At 41.7% G+C, this 12,146-nt stretch overlaps 1 protein-coding gene across 1 annotated transcript in view; it reads left to right on the top strand.

The window, feature by feature from the left end:
- Positions 1-12,146, top strand: part of ADAMTS6 (ADAM metallopeptidase with thrombospondin type 1 motif 6) — a 159,621-nt gene that overhangs the window by 133,118 nt on the left and 14,357 nt on the right. Inside the window, exon 20 of the mRNA XM_033086026.2 lies at positions 8,739-8,868. Coding sequence (XP_032941917.1) covers positions 8,739-8,868 — 130 coding nt within the window. The remainder of the gene's footprint in view (positions 1-8,738; positions 8,869-12,146) is intronic.

The following is a 12,146-nucleotide window of genomic DNA, read 5'->3' as shown; positions in this document are numbered from 1 at the left end:
CTACAGTATTTGACTGAATAGTAACATGCTGTCTTTTCCACTGGATATCTATATTATGTTCATCTCTGCTGTGCTGAGAAGTTACATCAGAACAATAAAACTTCAGTTTTCCAAACAGGACCTCTCTTCTAGAGCCTGTGTTGACTTTGAAGAACAGGAAGAGCACAGTAAGTGGAATCATAGGAAGGAGAAGAAAGGTTTCCCATTTATAGCAGTTAGTAAAGTGCCAGAGCTCTGGATTCCATTCCTGCCTCCTTTTGTATCTTTCTCATGGTATTGAGCAACTAAAAGCATATATTACACTCTTACTTGCTGATTATGAGTTCATTATTTTATGTGTAACCCTCTGGAATTTCTGACCTCTGAAGCATTCAAGGAAATTTCATCATCTCATTTGAAAACTCATCCAGGCATTTTAAATCAATGGGCTCTTCACAGTTGCTATTATACTTCCTGTCCCCCTATTCTCAATAGAATTATCTGGGAGGTAAGTTAGAGTTCGTGAAAGAAACAGTTACATGTTTAGATTGCCTCTAAAAGGCAGAAAAAAACCTTATAATAGAGGCAGCCTTGTCTGTAGTGACCATGAGATCGTAGAGTTCTGTATTGAAGTAAGAGCTAGCAGGATGGCAAGAAAGATTGTAAGCATGGATTTCAGCAGAGCTAACTTGAACCTCATTCGAGGTCTTTTTAGAAGAATCCCGTGGTAACAGGCCCTGCAGGGAAGAGGGGTCCAGAAGGGTGGATTGATGCTTAAGGATTACTTACTCCAGGCTTAGGAACGATGCATCACAATGAGAAGGAAATTGGGCCAATGGGGCAAGAGACCTCTGTGGATGGATGGATGGATGGATGGATGGATGGATGGATGGATGGATGGATGGATGGATGGATGGATGAAAGTAACTGTCATTACTCAAGTATAAGCAAGAAATACACAGGAGATGGAAGCAGGTTCAGGCCACCTGGATTAAATATAGAGAGGTGGTTAGGGTAAATTCAAATGAGGCTGTGGAGGCCAGTGCCTAACTAGACTTAAACTTGGTTAAGGAAGGTTGTCAAGTATAATAAAAAGGGTTTTTTTCAAATACATCAATAACAACAGAAAAAAGAAAAAAAAAAGATAATATCGGCTCATTATTAAATTAAATCTTACCAGTAAGAGAGGTAGATGAAAGGGCAAAGTTACTGAGTGCCTTTGCATCAGCCTTCACTGACAAGACTGGGCCTCGGGGGTCCCTGACTGAGGAGATCAGAGTGAAGGAATGTTGGAAGACATTTCCTTAGTGAAGGAGGATTTGGTCTGAAACAACTGGATAGACCTACTCAAGTCCATGGCCCCTGATGGATGGATCCAGTAGTGCTGAGAAAGCTGGTGCACACCATAACAAGGCTGCTCATGATCACCTTTGAAAGGTCATGAAGATCAGGAGAGATGCTGAGGACTGCAAGAAAGAAAATGCCACCCCACTTTTCAAAATAGGCAAGAAATAGGACCCAGGGCCTACAGGCCATCAGCCTCATCTTGATCCCTGGGAAGGTGATGGAGCACATCATTTTGGAGGCCGTTTCTGTCCATATGGAAGACAAGAAGGTCATCAGGAATAGTCAGAATGGGTTCACTTAAGTAATCAGGTGTTTGTATTTCACAATGAAAGAGCACCTGGATGGATGAGGGGACAGCTGGTATTGTCTACCTCAACTTTAGCAAGGCTTTGGATACTGTCACAACATCCTCATAGACAAACTCAGGAGGTGTGGACTGGATGAACAGCCAGTGAGGTGGATGGCAGGTCCCAGAGGGTCATAATCGGTGGCAAAGGGTCCAGTTAGAGGCCAGGCACAGGTGGTGTCAGTGGTGTCACCTAAGGTTCAGTACTGGGCCTATTTTATTTAACTTATTCATCAGTGACTTGAAGGGCAGATGCCTGCTCAGCACATTCACTGAGGACGCAGAGCTGAGAGGAATTGCCAACACCCCAGAGTGCTGTGCAGTCCTTCAGAAGGACCTGGGCAGGTTGGTGAGATGGACAATGAAGAACCATCTGAATGAAATTCAGGGTCCTGCACTTGGGGAGGAACAACCCCAGGCACTGGCACAGCCTGGGGCTGACCTGCTGGGGAGCAGCTCTGCAGAGAAGGACCTGGGGGTCCTGGTGGACAACAAGCTGTCCATGAGCCAGCAGCGTGTCCTGGTGGCCAAGAAATCCAGTGGGATCCAGGGTGGCATTTGGAGGAGCGTTGCCAGCAGGGGAAGGAAGGTGATCCTACTCTACAGGTACTCAGCCCTGGTGAGGCGTCACCTGGAGTGCTGTGTCCAGTTTTGGGCTCTTCCAGTCAAGAGAGACATGGAGCTGCTGGAGGATGCTGCCAAAAGGATGGATAAAGGCTCTTCTCAATGGTGCCAACCAGTGGAACAAGAGGCAATGGAACAAGAGGCAGAAACTGATGCCCAGGAAGTTCCACCTGGCATGAGGAAGAACTTCTTTCCTGTGCAGGTGACCATGCACTGGAACAGATTGCCCAGAGAGGCTATGGAGTCTCCCTCACTGCAGATATTCAAGAACTGCCTGGATACAATCGTGTGCAGTGTGCTTCAGGATTACCCTGCTTGAGCATGGAATTTGGGCCAGATGACCCTCTGTGGTCCCTTCCAACCTGACCCATTCTATGAGAGATTGTAAACTGTGTATTTTGTAGTTTCACTTATGTTAAAGGAGAAAAGTACACATAGTTTTTATACCACTGACCTTGATCCTTTCTGTACAGGGAATCAAGAAGAAACCAAATCTTTAAAGTCTGAGATCTATTTTGATGGTTTCAATTCTTTTTTCCTAAAAAGAGGTTCTTCAGATTTACCATATAGTTAAAAAGGCTTGTTTGATGACAGACAGCTTTATTTATCTAGGATTCCTGTGCTCGTATGTAGGATGAGAATATAATTTCATTGATTTTTAATATCAGTATTTTTCTTAGTCTTGAGGATCCAGAATTGCAGCTCTTCTTTTTGTACACTGGAACCTATATATTCTGTATTGAAAAATTTTCCTTTACAATACAAATTTATAGTATCTGAACTAGTTCTTTTTTTTTCTGGGATTATTATGTAAGACTAATCTGCATGTATTCTTCAAATTAATTCCCTTTTTTCCTGAAAGTACTCTAATAACTCTTCTAAGGCAAAGGTTTTCAGAATAAAAGTGTGTTATTATCTCATATAGGTATGTCTTTATAGCCAGTGGCAAACTTGGACAAGACTATATGAAAGCAATGCCAGAGAATACTGGAATGTACAATGCTAAGTTATCTATAGAGAGTGGACTGGGAAAGAAGAGAACACAGGAAAATCAGAAAAAAATTAATGGCTACAACAAAAGATTGTCTTTAAGGACCTGAATATTATTTAATGAGAAACACAAAATGAAAGATATGTAGAAATAGAAACTGAAGCAATGCAATGAATTCTGGAAAGTGAAAGAAAAGGACAGTTTTATCACTTGTAGATAACAGAACTATGGTTTATTAACTCTTGGGCACGTCTTTCCTGATACCTTGTAACTTTCCAAGAGCAAGTGTATTACAGTAAATTCACGAATACAAGCCGCACTGAGTATAAGCCGCATCTCTGGGTGTTGGCAAATATTTCGGTTTTTGTCCATAGATAAGCCGCACACAAATATAAGCCGCTCTGTCGTTCGCAGCGAGGACCCGCGTGCAATTAGTAACAGAACCGCGGGAGGGCGGGGTTTACTGGCTGAGCTAAGGCTGTGCAGGCTCAGCCCGCTAGGGGCCGCTGACGGGGCCAGGTGGCCCAGCCCGGTGCTGCCGCTCGGGGCCACCCGCCGCTGCCACTGGGCTCGGTCACCCCGGGTCGGCGCTGCCCCGTGGTGGCAGGCAGGGACGGAGCTTCCCCCGCTCCTACGGCAGTGGCGGCGGGCGGGGACGGAGCTTTCCCGCGCCCGTGGTGCTGGTGGCGGGCGCGGACAAAGCACCCCGCCTCCTCCCCGAGCCGCGGCAATGGCGGCGCGCGCTTCCCACCCCCCCCGAGCCGCGGCAATGGCGGCGCGGGGCTCCCGCCGGCTCCCCGAGACGCGGCAATGGCGGCGCGCACTTCCCCCCCCCTCCCCGGGCCGCGGCAATGGCTGCGCAGGGCTCCCATCGGCTCCCGGAGCCGCGGCAATGGCGGCGCCCCCCCCCCACGTCGGCTCCCTGGGCCGCGGCAATGGCGGCGCGGCCCCCCCACGTCGGCTCCCCGGGCCGCGGCAATGGCGGCGCGGCCCCCCCGAGCCGCGGCAGTGGCGGCGCTTCCCCCCCGTCGGCTCCCCGGGCCGCGACAATGGCGGCGCGGCCCCCCCGCGTCTTCCCCGGGCCGCGGCAATGGCGGCGCCCCCCCCCCCCCCCCGTCGGCTCCCGGGGCCGCGGCAATGGCAGCACCCCTACCCCATCGGCTCCCCGGGCCGCGGCAATGGTGGCGCCCCCCCCCCCATCGGCTCCCCGAGACGCGGCAATGGCGGCACGCACTTCCCCCCCCCTCCCCGGGCCGTGGCAATGGCTGCGCAGGGCTCCCGTCGGCTCCCGGAGCCGCGGCAATGGCAGCACCCCCCCCCACGTCGGCTCCCCGGGCCGCGGCAATGGCGGCGCGGCCCCCCCACGTCGGCTCCCCGGGCCGCGGCAATGGCGGCGCCCCCCCCCCGCCCTCCACTGGGTTGCAGCAGAGGAGGAAAGAGAGCTCTCCCGCCTCTCTCCCCGCCCCCCCCCGTGCTGCCTGCAGGGAGCCAGGGCAACATGGTAACACTGTAACAATTGCGAAATGCCGGCTTTTACTGGCCGGTGCTTGGCTCGGCACTCTGGCTGGCACGTCTGGGGTTGTAAATGTCAGAAAATTATTAATATATTAGCCGCACCCGACTATTAGCCGCACTTCCGGGTTTCCACCAAAATTTTTGTCAAATTGCTGCGGCTTGTATTCGTGAAATTACTGTACTCTGTTCAGATCCACAAGTATTCTTTATGAGGCAGTGAACTTGCGGTATTATTTTAAAAATCTAGCAAAGCAAAGAAGTAATTCCCCATGGGTTTTTTATATGTTATGCATTTAAAAATAACTGCCTGCTCCCTTTTAAATTTCTTTCATGCTTAATTATGGCAAAAAATGACAGCATTTATTATCTGGAATTTGCCAGTAGTCCTAAGAATTGGTTAGGATTTCATTCATTCTATTAGAGTTCATCTCCAGATGGATTAAATGTCTTAGATATTAATGGTTTTTTTTATAAATTAGTTAGCATGCTATTACTATCATAAGTAAATTGATTGCTGTTCAGTTTTCTTTGCTGCTCATAACCCATCTCAAGTGATACCTACTATGTTTTTCTTTCATGCCCTCAGATTAATTATGAATATCTCTAGGCAAATAAAATGTACTTTTCCTCATCAAAGAAAATATTAGTTTGACTCTGAGAAGAACATCTTATGATCTGATGAGTGAGCTCAGAAAGTATGTCTGGGTTAACCAGCATGCACCAGTTTTAGTGATGCAAGATTCACTATGTATTGGTACTGGCATCTTTATAATAAACTGTTGCAATCACAAGCCACAATTTTTGGAATTGCTTTTAAAAATAGATACAGCATTTACATGCCTGCAATTTTAATTCAAGAATAAAATGTGCTCCTTGTAATTTAAAATTTGGCTGCTGAAAGTCATGCAGACTATTTGTGAATTGAAATCTGCAAAGCATTTCAGTTCTCTGAAGATTATGGTCACTAAACCACTGGAGTTTTGTTTTCTATTAGGATTGCATTGACCAGTCATGAGGAGATTTTATGTCTTTTATTATAAACTAAAAATCTGTAGATTTGAAAGCAGAGTGTTTCTGTTTAACTGCTTGTAATTTCCCCCCACCCCGAGTTTAAATGAACATGTTTATCTGTGCTTTTTGGATTACTTTTAAAAGAGAACATATACTCAGGGAAGAGTACATAATTTAAAAATTTTTCAATACAGGCGTAACCAAGTTGTAGTTATTGTCTGGATAAAACCAGCACTTCTAGCTTTTTCCATATATTTTTCTTGTCTTAAAAGTTATTATCTGTCTTCTTTTTTCTCTGAAATTTTTAATAAACAACATTATAATTAGACAGGAATTATGTAAATGTTATATACTGTGTGACAAGATGCTGCAGAATTTAAAAAAATGTATTTGTGTATCTCCTGGCATCAGTTAAAGATTCTTCACTTTAAGTGAATAGGGTGAATATTGTCTTATAGGTGATATGCTATCTAAACATTATTCAGTAAATAACACACTTGCAATTTTTTTTAAAACTGAACACACTGATGCTTTGTGATCATAGAACTTAGGAATATTTTCTTATTACAAAATTCCTCAAAAATGAATTTGTTAGAAGTGCCAATTTTTAGCCAAATTCTAGAAGGAAATGTGTCTGATGCCAGTAGAAAATGCATTAAAAATATAAAATTAACATCAATACTGTTTGATAAGTACAGTAATTTCACAAGTATAAGGTGCACCAGAGTATAAGGCACACTTCTGAGGGTTGGCAAATTTCCAAACTTTGTCCATATATAAGGTGCACTGGCATATAAGGATCTGTGCGCAACAGAGCAATGAATTAGTAGTGGAATCACGCAATTACGGGGTTTACTGGCTCAGTTCAGGGCCGGGCGGGCTCGGTCCCGCTCGGCGCTGCTGCCAGGGCCAGGCTGGCTGGGCTCGGCTCAGGGCTGCTGTGGGCTCGCACTTCTGGGTTGGCAAATTTCCGAATTTTGTCCATATATAAGGCACTCCGGGGTATAAGGCGCACTTCCGGGTTTGGACCAAAATTTTAGTCAAAAGGGTGCACCTTATACATGTGAAATTACTGTACATTTGTGAGAATGTCATTTATTGTTAGAATGTTTAATTCTGAAATGTGTCTAAATTCTTTTTAACCAAATATGTTCGAGGAAAATATCATTATGAAGGTCACATTCAACCTATTCAACCAAGAGAATTAAGGCAGTTTGTGACAGTTTGAGAAAGGATAAATGATTAGTCAGAACTGAACATAAATTGTATATCAGCTAGCAGTGCCATGTTACTAGTATTGCTGATTGTCTAAAGCTGTTAAATACTATTTCTTATTGTGGTTAAATATGAGTAGAAAATTGCTAAGAGTATTCCTACTTAGGTTGTCGGGTCTGATTCAAATTACTGTCATATGTTGGCAGTTTTTGCATTGATTATAAAATTCAAAGTGAATCCTGTCACAACTTCTTGTGTATTTAGATTTTTCACTTATTTTTTAAGAGCCAAAGGAGGATATTATTTCCTCCTACAAGGGAACGCTGAGAGAATTTGATTTGTTCAGGCTGGAAAAGAGAGGCTTAGTTGTGACCTAATTGCAGGCATCTGGTATCCAAAGGGAGCCTACAAAAAAGATGGAAAGGGACTCTTTTCTAAGAGCATGTAGTGACAGGACAAATGGGAGTGGCTGCAAACTGAAAGAAAGCAGATTTAGATTAGATATTAGGAAAGAATTCTTCACTGTGAGGGTGGTCAGGCGCAGGAACAAGTTGCCCAGTGAAGCTGTGGATGCCCCAGTCCTGATTAGTGTTGAAGGCCAGGCTGGATGGTTCTTTGAGCAACGTGGTGTAGTGGAAGGGTCCCTGCCCATAGCCAGGGTTTTGGAACTCTTATGATCTTCCAACCAAATCCGTGATTCTATGCTTGTCTTAAACTGAAGAGGTGGCTGTAAAGTTGGCAGATATTTGAAGCCAGCAGGTTTTAACCCCCATTTAATTGTATGCATTTCACATGTTGGAATAAGTTAAATAATTGCTTCTCTTTTGAAGAAAGGTACAGGACTTTTTGTATTACAAAGAATGCCATTATTTCAGTTTTATGACTATGCATGTTCAATAAAAACTGCACGTGAATTGCAAATACACATTTTTTTAATGCTGATGTCTTATGGCATGTTTTTAAGTGAGGAGGAGGGCTTGCAACAATACACTGTCATTATATCAGTGTTTCTTTACTGCTTTTTTAAAGAAAGCAAACAGAAAATATGCTTAATAAACTACCTTACAGTTTTGCCTTGGCAGTGATGTACCATATTTTGTGAATAATGATCAATTCTAAATTACCCTGTTGATGGTTAACAATGAAAGAGGAACTGGAAGTGCCAGGCAAAATGAGTATCAACAGAGACAAACTGCCTCTTTCAGAGTGAATTATAGTTCTATTATTTCATTGAAAAAAATTTGTAGGATAATGTATGAAAATGCAATATTGTTTCCCAGTATTGCTGGTTTGTTTTAAACCAGAGCACATAAACAATAATTCTGCATTGAAGTGTGACCACATTCTATTTGGTGGTGTTTTCTTTGGAAATTTTAGTGCTTTTACTAGGAGAGGATGGCAGACAGATAATGGATTTTGTGCTATATATAAATAAAAACAAACTTCTAGTAAATCTATAAATATATTCCCTTTGTTTTAGAAAACAAGAGAATCTTGAATTCCTCTCAGAGTGGGGTAGCCTAAAATTGAAAAAAAATTTAAAAATCATTGTGGCTAGGGGGCATTCAGACAATTTAAATTCTCACTGCTGTAGACTTTGTCCAAATAAAGTGAGATGGTAGAATTAATAATCAGTAGGTGAAATACAATTATACTCAAAAAGTAGAAGAGCAAGAATGATTAATTAATGGTCTTTTATTTCATCCCAAGGTGTCCAGAAACAAGAGGTGGTGTGTAAAAGGCTGGATGACAGCTCCATTGTACAAAACAATTACTGTGACCCTGACAGTAAGCCTCCAGAAAACCAAAGAGCCTGCAACACTGAGCCTTGCCCACCTGAGTAAGTCATTAATCACTTAAGATGGACATCTGTTTTGCATAGAAAAAAAAGTCTTCATAATCTGCAATTAATCCTGCTAACCAAACATATTTGAAATTCTCATCTAGTATTCATATTCTGTCTTATCAGAAAGGGTATTTGGGTTTGATTTTTAGTTACTTGTTCCTCTAAAAGTAGCTCTGAAAAAATGCATTGAGGAGCTCTGATTTGACTGAAGAACAACAGTGATGTTTGAACTACATCAAACATTGTCAGTAAAAAGATACTACCAAAACAGCTTCTTAGGATCTGAGTATCATATGCAGTGAGTAGTGCACAGAGTAGAACTGGGGACCATTCTTAAGGCAACAATGATAAAAGAATGCTGGGGTGAGACTTAACTTTACCCTAGTTATTAATATTGCATCTGAAATGTTTGCCACAATTGAAAGGATGGTATGTTAATATTTGTGTTGAAGTGTTCACGTGAGAAGTGACAAATATAGAAACGTCTAAGCAGACCAAATCATTACCTGGTAATAGTTTTGTCAAACTTTTTCTCCAGCATATTCAGTGTTGTACAGTAATGCTGTGTGCCTTTAGGATTAGGTGCTTAGATTCTGTTTAGATTTTTTTTTTAAGATAGCTCTATGCTGTATATTGGTAATTAAAAACCCAGCAGCTCATTTGATCAAAAATGAGGTTTGGCAAGAGCATATAGCATAGCTTAATCTTATTACAAACTTATTTAGAAATAGTTGTGATATTTTGTACTAGAAAATTATATCAGCTTGTGAACAACAGCTTTTCTTATGCTTTGAGACAAATAAGACTTGTGGAAAAGGTGGAACAGATGCAACAGTGTGTTGATTCCCAAGCTCTGGTTAGTTTGACTTTGGTGATAATCTCTAACTGTATTCCAACTGGGTATGAAGATCACTAAAACTGATTAAAAACAGATACTGCACAATACTGTGGTCACCTGTAAATGCCTCTTACAAACTGCTAAATTGTACCATGAAGGACACTGTGAGGAATAAGATTACTATGCATTAAAATCTCAGCAGGTCAATGAAGTCAGTCTCTTCAGCTGGAGTATCAGCTGCTTCTCTGGCATGGTGCCTGGTTGCCCGATGGCAGAGCAGTGTCTCTTGCACTTCATCCCGCTGTGTTATGTAACACTCAGCCAAGTGAAGTCACTGCACTGCTGGGTCACAGACAGGCCTAAATTAGGTTGAAATCATTGTCCCCACACTCTATGCGCAAATATATGTTTATCCTGGAAGCATACACATTTGTCCTCTGTTTGGTAACACTGTTTGGCATGGCTCTAAGTGCACCAGCTATGTGCACCTGAGGGCAGGACTTGAAAAGCTGTCATGTTTGATCAGTTCCTTTTTACCTAGCACATTACAATGCCTTCCTTTGTGTGGCTTAACTGTTAACAAATTAGCATTTTAAAAAGCAAAGTTATTCCAAAGTAGTTTAATTTTGGGGGTCTTTTTGGTTTTTTGTTTGTTTTGAGTTTTTTGTTTGTTTGGTTGGTTGGTTTTGTTTGTTTTGTTTTGTTTTGGTTTGGTTTGGTTTGGTTTTTTCCACTGACTCTACTTAAAAGACCCCCACTAACTAACAAAAGCCAGTGGGGTTTTGTGGGAAAGTGGGAAGCTTTTCGATTCCCCATCCAGTGCAACAGGGACATTGATGAACATGGTGAAAGTCAGGACATCAATATTTACAAAATAGATAGAGTGTATTAATTAGCATCTACTTCAACATGTCAGAGCAATTCAACCCATATTTACCTCCATTCTGATGTTCCGCACAGAGTGAATTCAAAGTACCAAACTAAGGAAAGGTTCTCAATTCCTGATTCTGTAAGTAGTCCAGTAGAAGGCTGTTCAAATAACAGATCATTATCCAAAGAAGTTTGACTGTTTTGACAGTAAGTTTTATCATGCAGTAAGACTGAGTGTTTACATGGACTGGCCAAATATTTCCCCTTTTAATTAGCACAATTCTACTCTTCTTATGCTGTATACCAAAAGCAATGAAAATTATACTCTTTCTGACTGAATGCCAGTTGCATTATATTTGATGTTTTTGAACAGAAGACTATGCTTGTTTTCAATACTTTGTTTTTACAATAAGTAACTCTTACATTTCAGATTTCAAGAAAATTCTCTTATAGTTCCGTGAATTATGAATAGTGCTGTCTTGTCATACAGTATAAATATTAATGGTATCTGAGAGAAAAGTCACTTGAGCAAAACACAGTGCCAATTAAAAATTAACACTGCAACCTCTTGAAAGATCTGAGGACCTTCAGATTCTCCTTATTGTGGTAAAAGCATAAGATTTTTTGATGAAGAACCACAAATTAATTTCCTTTTACTGGGAAAGTAACAACAATATGGCATAATTATTTCCATCTGTGTGTTGATCTAGTTTAATGTTAGGATATATTACACATAATGTAATAAAAGAGGATAGCAGCACTTTTTATTTGATAGCAGCTTGAGAAAATGGCAGATCTTACAAGGCAGCTCCAGGCATACCTCCAGGAACATCCACAGTGACTGACATGCCTGGCATTTTTGGCATGTTGGCAACATGTGATGGCATACTAGAGTTCAGCTTCATCCTTTGCAAGGATGACTCCGGCGAGTATCTAATCAATATATTAAATACTGAAGACCAAATATGCTCTTCGCTACAAAGAGATATTTCCATTTAATTGAGCTACATTAACCACTCATAATATATATAATATATAACATTACAACCAGATTAATAGCTGCTTTAATCTCTGCAGTAGCACAAAACGATCTCATATTATTTACAATTCTTGGTTTCTACTATGTACGCAGAAGGACTCAGAAATTCCCTCTACCACCTATCTACAATTCTTTAAACTTTAAACGAGTTTGTTGAGATGATTGTGTTTTATGAGTGTTATTAGTGTTTGCTTCAGTTTAAAAAATGCGAGCATTTTACATTTCAGTATAGCCTTTTATTTAAAAGTTGATGAATGTCTCAATCAGATGAGAATTAACTCTAGAAAATCCTAATTTTGAGATCAAATTATTTTATTGCGATGATGCTAAGGAGGAAAACATCTTGGCTTTTAGCTTGTGATGTAACTTTCAGCAATGGGTCCCACACATTTCCAGTTGCAAACCACTTTCACAGAAATAATTTCAGGTAAGTCCAGTACAAACCTACATAAATAGCTTCAGTTAATCAGGCTCAAACACTCCTTTCTAACTACTATAGGCTAGAATGGAAATTGCTGCTCTAGA

This window comes from Catharus ustulatus, chromosome Z, assembly GCF_009819885.2.
Source record: "Catharus ustulatus isolate bCatUst1 chromosome Z, bCatUst1.pri.v2, whole genome shotgun sequence".
NCBI lineage: Eukaryota > Metazoa > Chordata > Aves > Passeriformes > Turdidae > Catharus > Catharus ustulatus.
This window is presented reverse-complemented; position numbering and strand designations above follow the sequence as displayed.